This window comes from Lasioglossum baleicum, chromosome 20 (assembly GCF_051020765.1).
Source record: "Lasioglossum baleicum chromosome 20, iyLasBale1, whole genome shotgun sequence".
In the NCBI taxonomy this organism is placed as follows: Eukaryota; Metazoa; Arthropoda; class Insecta; order Hymenoptera; family Halictidae; genus Lasioglossum; species Lasioglossum baleicum.
Genome location: NC_134948.1, coordinates 3000409 through 3017233, shown reverse-complemented (window position 1 = coordinate 3017233; position 16825 = coordinate 3000409). Strand labels below are relative to the sequence as shown.

General features: G+C 41.8%; 2 protein-coding genes across 3 annotated transcripts; one reads left to right on the top strand and one right to left on the bottom strand.

Moving 5' to 3' along the window:
* Positions 1-5046: 5046 nt before the first annotated feature.
* Fer1 (48 related 1) lies at positions 5047-8055 on the bottom strand. Of its 2 annotated transcripts, none has more exons than XM_076444200.1 (3): positions 6939-8055; positions 5975-6291; positions 5047-5799 (listed from the first exon to the last, which is right to left on the bottom strand). In XM_076444200.1, the coding sequence occupies exons 1-3, from the start codon at positions 7208-7210 to the stop codon at positions 5660-5662; spliced, it is 729 nt and encodes a 242-aa protein (XP_076300315.1). In that variant the 5' UTR covers positions 7211-8055; the 3' UTR covers positions 5047-5659. The 2 variants fall into 2 exon arrangements, with proteins under 2 accessions (XP_076300315.1, XP_076300314.1); XM_076444199.1 differs by having other exon boundaries at positions 5051-5799; positions 5972-6291.
* A 4075-nt stretch (positions 8056-12130) lies between these two features.
* Rngo (DNA damage inducible 1 homolog rngo) lies at positions 12131-16752 on the top strand. Its single transcript, XM_076444187.1, has 6 exons — positions 12131-12657; positions 13656-13829; positions 13898-14152; positions 14772-15077; positions 15223-15330; positions 15605-16752. The coding sequence occupies exons 1-6, from the start codon at positions 12396-12398 to the stop codon at positions 15829-15831; spliced, it is 1332 nt and encodes a 443-aa protein (XP_076300302.1). The 5' UTR covers positions 12131-12395; the 3' UTR covers positions 15832-16752.
* The last annotated feature ends 73 nt before the right edge of the window (positions 16753-16825 follow it).

Here is a 16825-nt window from a genome sequence, read left to right as displayed (position 1 = left end):
CATATACGTATATTTTATTTTCTAAATATAATGTCATCTGCACTGAACAATTATTTTATCCATCATATTTTTAAAGATTTCAAGGACCTCGATGGATCTTTGCATCGATCTATATTGTTTTCTCAAACCATCAATTTAATTATGTAGTAATTAGACGTTCCTTACAATTTTTTACAAATTAATATAAAATTGCACCCGGAGAATTTTCAGTGCAGATCATTATAATCTTAGAATAAACAAAGTCTGAGCATAGTACGCATTATATGTTATTTATAGAGATTGCGTTGTTTATTTTCTCTATTATCTCTTGCAGTTCAAGCTCAAGCTCGCTGTTTTCATTTGTTTATACCTAGAGATTATTTGTTCGAGTGTTAATTACGAAGTTGTATCCGATTATTTTTTGCAGATTCTTCGAAGTGTTGATACAATGTGCCTAATTGTAACAATGCAGACAAATCCGTGGCGTTTGCCTCGGTGCCGGCCAACCATCGTGGGAAGTCTCACCTGCGACCTCGTCTGCTGCGAATCAATATTACACGAGTGTACGAATACACTATGGTTCGTGGATAACGCTACGAACTACTCTGCTATCAGGACACTGTTGTTCCTTATCAATCTACTGACCTCGAGCAATAAGAAACTCCATTGTACATAATTCAGATCGACCAAGGTATTTCCCATACAATTTCTCATTTACGATCTCTTCGAAACAATATGTTCCACCAGTATTCCAAAATCACTTATACTTATTCATTTCATTCGGAAAAAAACTGTCCCAATGATTTGCTGGTTGTATTTTGTCTCATCAGTATGATCGGAGAAATAATGACAACGTATGGTACACGAATTTTTCACAGTTTCCTTATATTTATTTTTATAAAATCAATATAAGAAATTGTTCACGCTCGTTTCACCCTAATGTATCTTTAATATCATTTTGAACAGTGGTCCAAGTCGACCATGGTCCCCACAAATTGTTCTGAATGGTCCCATATTAAAAATTGCGCGTCACAATGCGCGAAGAGGAGAGCTATGGGCCACCATTGTCCAGGGAAAGATACGTCGGTTATGGGGTAGGCGCGAAAGTTCAATACCTGAGGTTGAACCTAATCGGCTCGAACGTCACGGGACCGTGGCACCGTGAAAATTAGCAAACCATAGAATCTATGGTTGCCGGCGTAGAGAGCCCCTTCCTCGTATTGGAGCCGCATTAAGAGCACCCTCTTGTCACGAGGGTGGCACTTGCGTGGATCCACGCAGCTGGAGTGACACACAAATAAAGTATTAATTCTCCGTTCGTCTCGTAATGGTGGCAGTGCTCTCAATACTCTGTATACAGTATACTAAAACCTAAAACTCGTCTTCGTGCCATGTCCATTCATTGGGTAAGCTGCGAATCCATGGGGGGTGAAAAACTCGAAACTTTAAAAACTCGTCCTCTGTACCGTAAAGCAATTTCATCTTTTCCATCTTTCACTCGCGCTTTATTTATTTGACATTAAAATTTGTACCATACAGGGTGTACTGTTCAAGTAAGATCAGCAGGATATCTCGGAAGACGTTGTCGTTATCGAAAAAGTGTTCCTACAAAAGTTGTTTGGTATGACGGGCTACTTTACGTGGTATTAATTATTTTCTTGTGGGTGGAGTGGTGGAGGACATTTCGAGGTCACCTTGATTTTCTTAAATGGAATGTCCCATTTTTTATAACACAGATCGATAGAGTATCAAATTCTGAGTATAAAAGTGTTGACCTTCATATGTCCTATATCTAATAGTTAACGAGATATTATCCAAAGAAGAAAGAAACTTGTTTCGATAATATCTCATTAACTATTAGGTTTAGGACGTATGAAGGTCAACACTTTTATATTCAGAATTTGATACTCTATCGATATGTGGTATAAAAAATAGGGCATTCCTTTGAAAAAATCAAGGTGACCTTGATATGTCGTCCACCACTCCACACATGAGAAAACAATTAATACCACGTAATGTAGCCCGTCATACCAAACAACTTTTGTAGGAACACTTTTTCAACAACGACAACGTCTTCCGAGATATCCTGCTGATCTCACTTAAACAGGACACCCTTTACGTCGAGGGCGCACTTTTTAATATTTGTCATGGATATTCATTTCATGAATATAATGTCCAGAATGTAATTAAATTGTTGCCATACTTTTTGAGGACAATTTGTTTCACCACGGGGTAACGACAATCAAATCAAGTGTTGCATTGTCCCCCGTAAAAACGAGTTCGGGCATTTTAGGGGGGTGAATACAAGCGTGGAAGTGATCCAGGAGGGTCCAGTGGTCGATGATTTTGCTGGAACTTCGGAAAACACCCCCCGGGTGCAGCTGCCCAGGTATTTGCGTGCCCCAATTTTCAGGATGGGTCGTGGGGAGGAGATCCTGAGGAAGGGTGGTCGGTTGCTCTCTTTTACTGTCCGCACCCTTTTGAATGTGTTCTGGTGGGGTGTAATGGAACCCCATGGTTTCACCTTTAGGTGTAACACCCTTAATTCTATCTACCTTGGCGGCTCTCCTATAATATTCTTTGTTGTGTCAGTTCAATTAATATTGAATGTTTCGAAGTGATACTTGGATCGACGAGCCAACGTTTCCTAGAAGACAAATGGCAAACATTGGCCGAGATATGTAGTCGCGACAGAATATTGCCACTCAACCCGATATTTATGGGACACAAGTGGCGCGTAGACGCGGATGATAAAAGCAGGTGTATGAACACACCTGCGTCAATCGTAGATAATATTCGAACCACTTTCGATGAACCGATAAAATCAACCCCATCCCTCTAATCGTACACTAATCTTCTGTATTATTTAGTTCCTGTAAATGTCCTCTATTGGTTTTCACGGGGAAGCTATAATCCACTGCTATCACTCTATTATAACCAGATTCAGGTATAGCGGTTCATTTTACAGGATTTTTCCGAGTGGAACTCGACTATTTTGGAGACTTAAAAGTTTACACATTTTTTGCCAACTCAAACTGTGGGCACTCAAACTTTGCACAGTTTTTTTTAAATTATTTGAAACAACTCTGGGGGATGACGTGAAAGAAATGATGACAAAAGTAAACAAGGGCCGCCCTAATCTGCACCGGTCCCATGGAAATCACCGACACAAATTTCACCGACTCCAGATTTGACCGACAATGACTTTTGCCGACAACGCCTTTAATCGAAAACGAATTTGATCCACAACATCTTAAGACGACCACAGTATGTATTATCATACAGTATTATCACACATACTGTAGTCGTCTCAAGTCGTTGTCGATCAAATTCGTTGTCGGTCAAATCCGAAGTCGGTGAAAACCGTGTGGGGGAAATTAGTGTCGGTGATTTCCATGGGACCCAATCTGTACACACGAAATGGAATTTTGTTAGAGGACGTTAGAAGATCTTGGAAGATTTCGAAGAATATTGGAAGATGTTAGAGGCTGTTGAAAGATGTTGAAGATGTTGGAGGCGGTTGGAGGATCCTAGAAGAGCGGAGTGACGAGCCAGCAAAGATGTCGACAGGAGGAGAAGGGCTCGATTGGTTCTAAGGGCCAAGCGTATCGTCCCTAATTGTCCACAAATCGACGGCCACCCTCGATTTCCGAACCGTTAAGTACAACCACCCCTGCGAGGGGGCCAGGGGCGTTCCGCTAGCTCTGTCGAGGGGGTCTCGATACAACAGAGCAGAATATGGATTCAATTACATCTCATTGTGTCGCGGTGTCTATAAACAATGCTGTTTTCACAGCTGATAGTGGCCCACGTTTGTCTGCGGGTTGACGATCTCGATGGCTCACCCGGTGGACGTCTCTTTCCTGAATGAACTCCCACTAATACATTCTAGATTGAACATTGTCAAAAAGAATTCTGCAAACACTATCGACAATCTTCAGCAGTACACCAGTTCAATTTGTTCATCATTATTATTGTAAAATGACTGTAAACGTAAAACTCTGTCCAGTAAAATGGGATTAATGAAGAACTTTTGAAGAAGTATATTTGAAGAATGATTGAGAAATAAACATTCTTTTTGTTGACAGTAATAATCGACCACTTTGCAGTTTTTAAAAGTTGCTCAGGTGAACGAATTAAATAAATAAAAATGGTATCATCTAATCGAGTTGAATTGAACGCAATATCTCCTCAGAAACAATATAAAAGTGGATACGAATTGTGTGCTATAGTGCTGGCTGGAAGTATCGACGTGGTTCGATTAACTGGAAAATTGGATATCGGTTGAATGTGATATTGTGGTCAACGCTCGGACAAATATTATTAGCAATCATGTGCTGCAATTTTATAGGGATAAAGTGTCTGCGAAAGTACTCCTTATTAACTGCGGAGGCTAGGGCCAAAGGAAACTCAGGTAATTCATGTTGGAAAAGAACGAAGAGGGAACTGGAGAATGCCGTGGGAAGATCCGCACCCGGCGACGCCATTATTCCAGCGACGCAGGACGTCGCGACGCCGCGTTATCGACGTACCGCCCACCATTCTCTCTCTTGCTTTCTCTTATTCTCTCCTTCCCTCTCGCATCTCTCTTTGGCAAATTGCGACGGAGAATTTGGCGGAGCTTCTGCCCCCTTGTCATGGCCACCATTTCGCGTTTACACGGACGATATTCTTGTTGGAGTTTGCCGAATTTCGGAGGGAGGCGCAATTTTAAGAAATCAGGCGACTAGGAAAATTTCGAAACTCTTGGAAATTGGGGAATAGGAAAATTTTGAAGCTTCTAGGAATTGGGGGATAGCAAACTATGGGAGGTCCTGATAAATTGGGGAATAGGAAAATTTGGAAACTCCTGGAAATTAGGGGATAGGAAGCTATGAAAACTCCTGAAAATTGGGGAATAGGAAAATTTTGAAGCTCCTAGAAATTGGGGGATAGGAAACTATGAAAACTCCCGAAAATTGGGGAATAGAAAAATTTGGAAGCTCCTGAAAATTGGGGAATAGGAAACTATGGAGAGTCCTGAAAATTAGAGAATAGGAAAATTTGGAAGCTCCTAGAAATTAGGGGATAGGAAACTATGAAAAGTCCTGAAAGTTGGGGAACAGGAAAATTTCGAAAATCCCGGAAATTGGGGTATTTGTAGAATAAAACTCGTAAGTCTTTTTAAACATGCGGAACCTACTTTATTGACTCCATTGGCAAGAATGATGACGCCATCTTTGCTCTTCACGTACAAACGATCCTTAAATTACTTAATCCTAGCAGTGCCCTATTTACAATCGTAACATGTGTTCACGCGAATTCTGTCGGCTTCATTATACTTCGCTAGATTATGTTATTGCCAGAGAGAAAGACGAAAATCCCGACAGAATTTTCGTAAGATTTTTGCTCTTGTTCGCCAAGAATTCTCTGTAATTTACAATAATTAGAAACTCAATATTCTTAATGATAATAATACTGTGGACCATGATCCGACTAGATGCGCAAAACTTACGTAAAAAAAAAAAATTGCACGCCGAGAATAATTTAAGAATCGACAAATTAATTTCTAAGTTATTTCTTCATCGAATTCAATTATTTATTGGATGAACTTAGGGTTAAATAGTTGAAGGATGACTAGGCCTTATCTTCACTTAAATACTAAATAACACTGGGACTCAACAATTAAGTTCTGAACAGGTTACTCGAACGTCGAGCTGCTCTTCGATGTCCTCGGGTCTTCTGGTGTCCACACCTTGGCATACATCGTCCCATTAGGCGAGATATCTGACTTCCTGGACCAGGAGAGCGAGTGGAAAATGAAGGGGTTTCCCTCACTGCCTGAAATTTCATTGTTGTCATTTATAACAAACCATCGATCCCCCGAAACAATATTCCGAACTGTTCATTCAAAGTGAAACACTCTAATGTATTTACTACACTGTGAATTCTGAGCATTTAGATATAATTGTTAACAAAATAGGAAAGTGAGTGCGATTGGTATTTGCCTCACCACGAACTATGACCTTCTTTGAGTCGTCCCGACCGGAACACGTTGACAGTCCTCCGTTTCCTGTTAGGTTGTCGTTGCCAGTGTCAGCTCTGATCAATTCATTGAGGAACTTGATGTAGCCAATCGCTATCTTTAGGGTATCGACCTTGGACAGTCTTTTCTCATATGGCAGGGTTGGTATGTGGGCCCTAAGGCCCTCGAAGGCATCGTTTATGTTTTGCATACGCCTCCTCTCTCTCATATTTGCTGCCTGCCTTTGTTGCACTGCTTGTCTCGGACTTTTCCCTGAACCCCCATTGCGTCTGCTGCTTTGACTTCTTCTGTAACAATTGTTCGTTGGCTCCTGTTAATTTCCCCGAAGATTGGATTCGAAATTGGGAATAGGAAAATGTGCGATGCGCTGGAAATTGAGGAATAGGAAAATCCTGGAAATTAGGGAAGAGAAAACTTTGAAAACTCATGGAAATTGGGTGATAGAAAAATTTGGAAAACCCTGGAAATTGGGGGATAGAAAAATTTGAAAACTACTAGAAACTGAGGAAAAGAAAAATTTGAAAACTCTTGGAAATTGGGGGATAGAAAAATTTGAAAAATCCATGAAATTGGGGGACAGAAAAATTTGAAAACTCATGGAAATTGGGGAAGAGAAAAATTTGAAAACTCCATGAAATTGGGAGACAGAAAAATTTGAAAACTCCTGGAAACTGGGGGATAGAAAAATTTGGAAAACCCTGGAAATTGGGGAAGAGAAGAATTTGAAAACTGTATGAAATTGGGGGACAGAAAAATTTGAAAACTCTTGGAAATTGGGGAAGAGAAGAATTTGAAAACTGTATGAAATTGGGGGACAGAAAAATTTGAAAACTCCTGGAAATTAGGGGATAGTAAAATTTGGAAAATCCTGGAAGTTTGGAATAGGAAAACCCTGGAAATTAATAGAAAAATTTGGAAAATCCTGAATACTTACTCCCTAGCGTGATTCTCCTGATCGCTGCTGTAAGCACTCTCGTTGTCACTGCTGTTCTCATCGTAGAGATAAATCTCGCTGCCACTGGAGCTGCCAGTGCTACCAGGAGGATGCGAGGCCAGTTGCGACGGTATGGAAGGCAGAGTAGCAGTAGTCGGTGCTCCGCAATGAGGCGGTAAAGCTGGAATAGCAGGATTTCCCAGGAAACTGTGCGCCTCGTACATATACTGACGATTCATCATGTCCAGCTCAATATTATCCATAGAATACATCTTCAATTTAATTATTCCTCTTCAACTACTATAAAAACGCACTGTCAGCCGACGATTTAGACTAGAATGACTAGATGGAATGATCAGACAACAAGTCTGTTACATCGTTATAATTTGATCCTGGTCGTTCACTACATTTTCTGACAAGCTACCAAAGTTTTTTTATATACATATACGTTTCGTACATAAATCTCGCGTTGTTTGTACAAGGTACAAATTCGAGTTCCTACACTGTCGCACTGGGATTAGCCGATCATCTCCACTGGAATTCCACTGTACACACCCTCGATCACGTCCGGAGGATCTAACGATCCTATCAGGGACACGTGTCCCAGCCGCGTGCTAGCAAATACTTCTAAACAGCGGCACGTGCCACTCTGGGACCAAGACACGTGGCCAGATTTGTTGGATCTGTTATCAGAACCCTTCCACAGGTTCTCCAGGTCCCTAGATCTCCAAAATATTCGGTATCAATCCTCTTCATCCTCCGATCCAACTCACATAAGACTACCAACATCGTCAAAGTCCATCATCCTGTAGTATAACACTTCTTCTTCAGGATTCTTCAGGGTTGATCAGGTTTCTTCAGCTTTAGCTACCTCGATCCAGGTTAGAACTATTTTTTCTTCGCGACCACTATGTTTCACTGCTAATTTTGTTACAAATATTTGTTTCCAGAGCACCCTGATAAGGGCGACGATCTTCTTGGTCAGAGATATTGAAGTTGCTGGTGCAGTGTGTTGCCGAGATTGAAGTATAGTGTTCGACAAGGTAGTAGGCTCATGTCCAGGGACCGGGGACGAACATTTTGCCACGATTGATACACTATGACTGAAAAGGAACAGCGGGAGGAAGGCGGAATCCGTGAGCAGGGGTTGAAGGTTCAAACGCTACCCTATTCGTCGAGGTGAAACCTGGTGGAGCCTGCCACCCCGGTTGCCACGGTGCTAGGACCGCCTCTTCATCGATCTGATAAAGAGTAGAGAGACTCACGGTGGTGGATAACTGGCAAAAAAGTCGGCTATGACAATCTGGGTCCTATCTCCTCGTGAATTCCTATTTTTAAAGTTAGGGGTGGTTCTAGGCTTCAGAAGTGCACCGACAGATTTCGATATCTGTTATGACACCTCCGGACGGCTGGACTTTCCCTAATTCTTCCAAGCCTGGTAATTGTTCAACAAAAGAGTGAAACCTTCAATAAATATCTTGTGGTCTGCAGAAATACATCCCCCTGGATTTTTCCAATTTTGTCCAGCTCGGTGATTGTTCAACAAAATCGTGAAACCTTCAATAAACATTTTTTGGTCTGGAGAAATTATCGTTCCAGTCAATTTTATATTTTCCACGGATTGGCTCAAAGCTCTGCGTGCTCGTTAAAATTAAGTAAAACAATATTTGAGCATTCAAATAAATGTAGCCATACAAAAATCTAAATTTTCTTTTCTCTTCTATGACATTTTTCGTGGAACATTTTTACTTTGCTAAAAATGTTCTCGAATGCATCTTGATATACGTTTTATTTTCTTTATGTTTTTCAGGGTTCAAGCTTCCGGAGAACTGTCCGAGTGAAAATTCGTTTTGCATCGATGATTTATGGAGGATGTCCCAGGAGCGGAAACACGGTGAAACTCGAGGCTAATACAATTTCACGGGACCGAGCGAAGAGAGCATCAATGAATCAAAGGTGCAACAGCGAAAGAAATGGCCGGCACGTGTCGTTGCACGTGCGCCAGAAGCGCAAAGGGTTTCGATCGAGGGTTAACCGGGTATGTACTGCGACATTTGGCCCTGGCCGCAACGTGTAATTATCAGGCCTGTAACAGGTCAATCTGATTTTTTGCTCGGTTATTACGTCCCGCAGAATTTCTATTATTTAATAGGCTCGGCTGTCGCAACAATATGTTCTCGCCGGAACTTGCGTTTCCTACAAAATGAAATTGCACGGTCGCAATATACTGAAACTAAAAGTTTATCAAATCGCAATTGCCACTTTCTCATACAAAATGGCAACCCGGCTTACTCGAGTATTCTCAGAATCTTCGGCTTGGGTTAAACGTGTAGTTAGATAACTTTTCGAACCTGTGTATTTATTGTTGTATTTTTGTGGGGGCTGTGTGTGGAATTATATTTGTGCTTTGTTAGAATCGCCGACATAAAGTATTTCCCATTATCTCGGGACCCTAAGAGATATATTTTAAACGTCCATTCAGGGATAGTAATTAACACAGTGGTAATTAGGAGGGCTGAGGGGGTGAATTATTCGCTCCATCTGGTGTTGTATTCCGTTGAAAATCGTGATGGAGATTTGTTTCCCACGGATGCAATTTGGGGAGACAGCGGCCGAATGATCATGCCATGAGAAAAATTTATTACACTCCACATGGACTACAATATACTTTCTTAGTTTTCTTTATTTATTAACGTCCGAACAGATGAGAATCATATTTTCCGGTTATCAGATGCTCGAATTTGCAGGTGCAGAAAATTGCGAAAAATCGATTCGCAGATCCGAAACCGCAGTCCATTCGGATTTAATCCGAAACGAAAATAGAGGCTCGAGGGGACAGGTCCATTGTGCGGAGCCGAATTTTTGATCCTCGAGATCTAGAGATAACTGAAGGGGATCGGATTTAAATGGCAAATCCTTGCACACGTGTGCGAGCTTCCATCCCAAGTGTTATCACTCAGACGAACAAGAAAATAACAATTAATTCCTCTCTCGAACTGCTTGCAAAACGACTCCAACAATTGCTCAACGTAACAGTAATAATTTTCTCGGTTTTGCATAGCTAATTTTTATTTATTTTTTGCAGTACAGTAGAGACGTTTCTAATCGAAGATTTTATAGGAGAATCTTTAGGAATATTGAGAAGGCTGTCGATTAAGTTTCTCTTCGTTTGAAAAAATCTACAGAAGCCACGGCAATGACTAACACAGCTCATCCCTCCTCAAAGGAACACTCGCCCCATGTAAAACCGATTTTCCATGGCACATCCTTGCACCCATGGTCCCATGTCTAACACCTGGTAGCCGGGACAACCCCGTGAACATCCTGGTACCCACTCGAACCGCGTAGCTCAGTCCCTAAGTGTCTATTAATTTATACTCAGCAGGAGTGTGAAATCGATTTATATACTCGGGTCTCTCGATTCATTTATTTGGGGCTGTGCACTCCATCATCTCCCCCCGGATCATGTAAAACATTGTGTCACTGTGCCTCTGGAAATTTCACAGAAATTAAATGTTAGGACCAGGGATGAATTTCAAAATTAAATCGTTTGCAACACTCAACTTCGATTTTCAAGGTGTCGTTGCAAAGAGGAGAGCTTTTGGAGAAAAATGTAAACATATCTTGGGCGAAATTGAACACTGCTCTGCGAAAGCAGAGGCTTCGAGCTTTAAAATGAATCTTGGCTTATGGTTGTACTACTTATTTTCACGAGGTGATCGCAATTTCAATATCGCCAATTTTTTCGAGAATGGAATCGTCACTAAAAATTGCTATACTATTGTTCAAAATATTGTTTACATTATTAAAAATGATAGGATCTAATCAATTATTAATCGTTTAAGTATTGTACGAGGTATTATACCAATTTCATATCCATAAAATGAAAAGAAATCATGTAGAATAGAATTATTGTAGGTCCGAAGAAATATTTAATTTTGAAGTTAAAATTGCTCCGAGAGTGCAAAGGGTTAAATAATTCCTGCTTCTTGCAGTGTATGTAGAAATAGTTAGTTAATCGACAGCTTTCCATGACTCAGTTGATTCAACGTGAAGTGTTCAAACTGGCAGAATGAGAAAGCAGAAATTTTTCTAACGTTGTTGAGGCACACCTTACGCAATATTTGGCCGAAAACATCCGGTAGACAATTCAGGGTGTAATCAAGCAAGCCATATCGTGGGCGGCTAATTTAACCATCAGCCTGTCCCGGCGAATTCCTAGCCACCTGTCTAATATTCACTCTTGCATCCGTTTCCGGTATGCTAGGGGATGTTACCCCCTGCGGTGTCCTCGTGGCAGGGGTACGCGACCCCTTGAACGTTCTACGGTTCGGTGCCGTAGCACCTTCAACCCCTCAATACCACATCAAATCGATTCCCTTATCATTCGATAGGTCCGAGCTACCTGGAGTTTTTAGGACAGATGGATGTTGGGGCGGATAATAGTTGGCATACTTTCCCCCCACTGGGAATCCGAATGATTTTCGACGAGATGTATTCGCGGATATTCGGATAAGACGATCAAGATATCCGATCTATGCAGAATGAATGGAACGTTTAATTCTCCTGAGTTGTGAATGCTGATCAGCTATCTTGAGATCTATAAATCCTCCCCTCAATGCTCGTAATCCAATCATGCTGTCTTATTCTCTTTTTGCACGATGGCTATGACCATGTTGATTTTTCAACAGCTGTCCAACATGTTTTCCTGTTGACCTGAAAATCATTTTTCTCCATCGCTCGTGATTTTCGAAAAATTTAATCTTGAAGCAGGCTGCTTTCCAACTTTATGAATTTCCAAATGAGGGATTTTTATCGATCGCAATTTTTGTTTGAAACAAACTTTAGTAATGGTTTTCGGCGTTCAGGTTCGATCAAATTCTACACTAAATATAGCTATGTTGTAGGGCATAAAACGTTTCGATTCGGATCTGAATCAGTTAACGTTTTCGTTTCAAGGTTTGAATACGTCAAAATGCCAAGTGCTATTCTATTGGAGTGCTTTATGAATTTCCGTAGACTCTCCCGAATATAATAGTACATCTCTTTAATAACATTTCACGACAGCTAGACGCTACTAATGAAGAAATTATGTTCGACATTTTTTGGACGTCGTTCTAGGTCTTTAAAAATTGTCGCGGTTTGCGGACGTCGAAATGGCTACCGAGTTCTGCCGTTAGATGGCGTTCGGTTCACTGTTCGCGGCCGGTCAGCAGTTATTTTTGCTGAGCTGGATTGTTGTTTACATCTTACATCCCGGAGAGAGCCGCTGTTTCATGTTTCCAACGATCCAGCGCGAGCGGAGAGCCTAAGATCGTTCAGATAGAAAATTCCCCGTGCTTTGCCCCCTTGGACCTGGATCCTCGATCCACGGATCATTGCATCAGTGATTCCTCATCCTCGAAGGAGAACGGAGCACTAAAGAAATAATTGTAGCAGTGGGATCGTCGAGTCACGATGAAGGTAACCGTGACCACGCTCAGCGACGACATCTTCGTCCTGGACGTCAGCGAGGAGTTGGAGTTGGAGAATTTCAAGGCGTTCTGCGAGATCGAGATCGGTGTACCGGCCCACGAGATCGTGATCGCTTTCAACGGCCTGCCACTGATGGACGACAAAAAATCCCTGAGGGATCACGGGATTCGGGACGGGGACGCCGTGATCCTGCAGCACATGCACCAGAGCGGCACCGACTTGGACCTTCACCCCTTGAACGGAGGTCAGCTTCCATACAGCACCATTATTTAACGTGGCGATCGAGGCGGATCGTGAGGTTAGCTTTTCGGCTTCGATTTACGTTCTCAGTCTCTCTGTAATTGTACACCGGCTCCCCAAAGCCTTCTCACATGCACACCCTCACCATTCCGTGGTCCTCGCTTGCTACGTTACCCTCCGACACCTTCTGTGCACCTCCATGCGCCTGCTTTCGCTCCCTCGTCTAAGCTATGCAGGCTTCTTTAAAACGTACAGATTCTGGTTGCTTATATGTGGAGCTATTGCTTTATCGATGAGCTGTCTTCTCTCAAAGCTACAGATTCTGATTGCTTATACGTGTTGCTCGTCCTTTATTAACGAACTGTCCGCAAGCTGCGTTTCTCTAATCTTTATCTCTTGTGTAGTCAACCAAAATGTACAGATTACTTAAAACCTTTCTGTATTTAACATGTTCGCACAAAAATTCTCTTTACAAGTCTATAAATTAATATATTAGCGAGTAAAGAATGGACATTCAGAGAAGTTTTGTAATATTTTTTAAAGGAACATTAACAAATTGTTGGTAGGAACCCTTCGTGGATGAAATGGTTCGCAGCTCGGCATTCTATAGAGCCCAACTCAACAGCTGGAAAGCGCGTGTGAGCTTGTGCTAGATCTTTCCATACATCTGAGCTCGGTCTCAGCTCACAAGGTGCTCTTTTAGCAACGAGTTGGGCATGCCTGCTATCGAGTCTAGTCACTCCACGCCTCTCAGCTATCTATCCACATTCGCAGTTCACATTTCTACAGAAATTCATAATGTCCACAGTCTCTTGCAGCCAGAATCCTCGTACAATCATTGAACCGTGCATGCTGTCCCTGTTCCGACGACTGATAGAACAAGCTTTGCACAGCTGTTGATTTGATTGTACACTGCGATGCGCTTCTCCCATGAGCTATTTATGAACGCATACTGCATAGTACAAAAGAGAATATATTAAATTCAAATATACGTCACTCTAGCTATTCCCATGTTGGACTGCAGTTCCATCAGAGTACCAGGAGCTTCGAATAGCGCCGCCAGAGATAATGATCCAGCAAGGATCAGAAACATGTTTCTAGCTAATCCGGATCAGCTAGCATTGCTCAAACAAAATAATCCTGTGCTGGCAGATGCATTGCTGTCTGGGAACTTGGGTGAGTAATGCTTGTATCTATTGTTTTAGAAATTGGATTGTTGGTGACATGTTTATCTATTTTTGCAGACAAGTTTGCGATAGTACTCAGGGAGCAAATTAAGACCAGGGAAGAGCGTCAGGCTCGGAGAGTGAGGATGATGAACGCGGACCCGTTTGATACGGAAGCTCAAAGACTCATTGCGGACGAGATCAGACAGACAAATATTGAGGCGAACATGCAGGCAGCGATGGAGTACAATCCCGAAACGTTCGGCATTGTTGTTATGTTGTACATTAATTGTAAAGTCAATGGATTCCCGGTTAAAGCGTTTATCGACTCAGGTGCGTTGCGATCTGAACTTTATGTGTGGAGTAACTTTCTTGAAACGAGTTGGATTTCTTCAGGGGTTTAGGAGGAGTAGTTTACGATTTTTCAAAATTTCCTTTAGACAGTACTTAGCACATTAATCTTTCTAACATCTTGGAACAGCTCGAGCCTCTTTGAAATCGAATAGTCTTTTTAGAGGAAGTTCAAGCGACTTTTTCAAGTGATTAATGTGCTAAGTATCATGTAAAGAAATTTTGAAAAATTGTAGACCAGTTGAAAAGCTGAAGTCGTTTGAATGTCCTCTGAAGAAGCTGCTCTGTTTCGAAGAGACATTTTTGGCAGCCAGTACGGGCCTTAATAAAACTTGCGAATTCATGTCGGATGGTAGCGTTGGACTGGAGACAAGATTATTTTTAAAAATACCTTCAGCCGACCATGCACACAAGCGTGGGAGTCTATTTTTAAATTCTTGCAGTTCGAAAGTCATTCTTCGCGGCGTGCGATGATTCTTTAAATCTAATTTTGGACATCCTCGCGCGGGTTCGAGCCGATCGTATTTTTAAATGATCTTGATGCTCGTTTCCAGTCCACAGTGCCGTAAAACCCGCACGGTAACACGTAGTTATGAATCAGGTGCGCAGGCAACCATAATGTCCGCTGCTTGCGCTGAAAGGTGCCACATCATGCGACTCGTGGACACCAGGTGGGATGGGGTAGCTAAAGGTGTTGGTGTCCAACGCATTATCGGTCGCATACACATGGTACAAATTCAGATTGGCAATGACCATCTGACTACCTCGTTCAGCGTCCTCGAGCACCAGCCTATGGACATGCTGCTGGGCCTGGACATGCTGAAAAGGCACCAGTGCTGTATAGATTTGAAGAAGAACGTGCTGAAGATCGGAACTACTGGCACCGAGACGCCTTTCCTAGCTGAAGGTAGAAATTGATGTTTTCGCGCATCTTGCGATCTTTAAAGACAATCTACAACCAAATAGAAACATTTTTAAAATATCGATTTTTTCACTCATCAAGTATATAGCCCCTTAACTCATCAAGTTTATATACCTTCTTGGAATTTTAGGTGATTTGCCAGAGTGTGCGAGGCTAAGTGGCAATAATGATGACAGGGAGTTGCAAAGGGCACTCGAAGACAGCTCCAGGGATGCTGCAAAACTGCGTCAGCAGAATGGTAAATTTCAAACATATAATCTTTTAAGAGGGTATTCTTATTTTCGAGAAACTATTAAAGCTATTGCATAATTTAAATTGATAAGGACACATAAACATAATCACACAAGTTAAAACAAATCCTATTACATTTGTCCACAGACTTTCCTCCATCTTAAGACGATCCCAATCCTCAAAAATCCAGGAAATCACCTGAACCCCGCTGTACCCTACGATCAGAATAAATTAATTTTCGAATTCGATTGATAAATGGAGTCTCTATTATTTTTATTTAGCTCTAGATGGCCAAGGCAGCAGTACCGCTAGCGAATCAGCAGTGTCCTCAAGCAAATTCTCCTCGTTGGAGACTATATTACCAACCGACCCCTTCACGGAGGAGACAGTAAAAGAGATAGTGGCTCTAGGATTCACAAGGGCACAGGTGATCGCCGAGTTACGCAGACTCGGTGGAGACAAAGATCAAGCCACCGCCGCGTTGTTCGCGAAATCCTTGAAGTTTTAAAATGATGAGTCACGGGACTATTTTGAACTCGGGCCAGCGAACCTGAGGGGCGGGAGGATTTGTACTTGATCTTTTTTCGTTGTGATTTTTATCATCGAGGACCGTGCATGCGCTCGACGCATCCGACGACCAACGATGCTCAGAAAGGTTCGATTAGGCTGCGAAAACGAAGCTGTGCCTCCTGTATATACACCTCTTTCTTTTACAAAAAGAAATACTGGGTGTCCCGCAACACCGGAATTTTTTAAACACCTCAAACATGAAAGTTAGCCCCTCGGTTTATCCTGAACGGATTAAAAATGAAGAGAGCGTACATATTTTGGAACGGACTGTATAATCCCGCTTAGACAATGAAGCTGCCTCGAATTTCTTATCTTTGTAAGAAACTGTTTGTACGAACTTTCTACGAACTTTTCTGTTAGATCAATCGTGTTCGTTAATTGGAACACCCTGTATATGCAATACACGTACGTTTACGGGGGGGCTGTCAGAGAAAATAAAGAAAAGCGAGTCTGAGTGTTCGATTAGCGGAAAAGTGTGGATTGTCGAAAAAGTCACCAGGAAAATTTTCTACTAGATCCATTCCGGAAATGGCAAGGTAGGGGCGGTGTTCGTTCTGTGAATGTTCGCGGACCGAAGATTTAGTTCCTCCATTTTATTTATCGAGTTAGAAAATTCGCCGGACCAATGCCAGAGTCCGGGACGGCCGTTTTCTTTGTTATGCCGCGAGATCAGAGAAGAACTTTTAGGAGTGGGAATTTTTGTTATCATTTTTTGTCTCTCTTCTTTTTTTGTAAGGTGATTGTACTGTCATTGAACACGTGTTTTGTACTGTTAAATACCTGCCCGAGGTATGTGGTAATTTTTCTGTATTTTCTTTATTGCATATTAAAAGACGAAAAACTGGAACGTCTATAACTACGAGCAAGTTCTGTCGATATCATCAACCCTCAACTATCATCAAAATCCTACAACGGTCAGTCTCTGAAATTAC

Bases quoted from the DNA above. Each gene is read 5' to 3' on its own strand.
- Fer1 (XM_076444199.1), bottom strand. From the start codon at position 7,210: ATGTATTCTATGGATAATATTGAGCTGGACATGATGAATCGTCAGTAT. The intron at 6,292-6,938 runs GTAAGTATTCAG...CAATTGTTACAG, and splicing joins CAGGAGAATCACGCTAGGGA to AAGAAGTCAAAGCAGCAGAC. The intron at 5,800-5,971 runs GTGAGGCAAATA...ATGAAATTTCAG, and splicing joins AAAGAAGGTCATAGTTCGTG to GCAGTGAGGGAAACCCCTTC.
- Rngo (XM_076444187.1), top strand. From the start codon at position 12,396: ATGAAGGTAACCGTGACCACGCTCAGCGACGACATCTTCGTCCTGGAC. The intron at 12,658-13,655 runs GTCAGCTTCCAT...ACGTCACTCTAG, and splicing joins CCTTCACCCCTTGAACGGAG to CTATTCCCATGTTGGACTGC. The intron at 15,331-15,604 runs GTAAATTTCAAA...ATTTTTATTTAG, and splicing joins AAAACTGCGTCAGCAGAATG to CTCTAGATGGCCAAGGCAGC.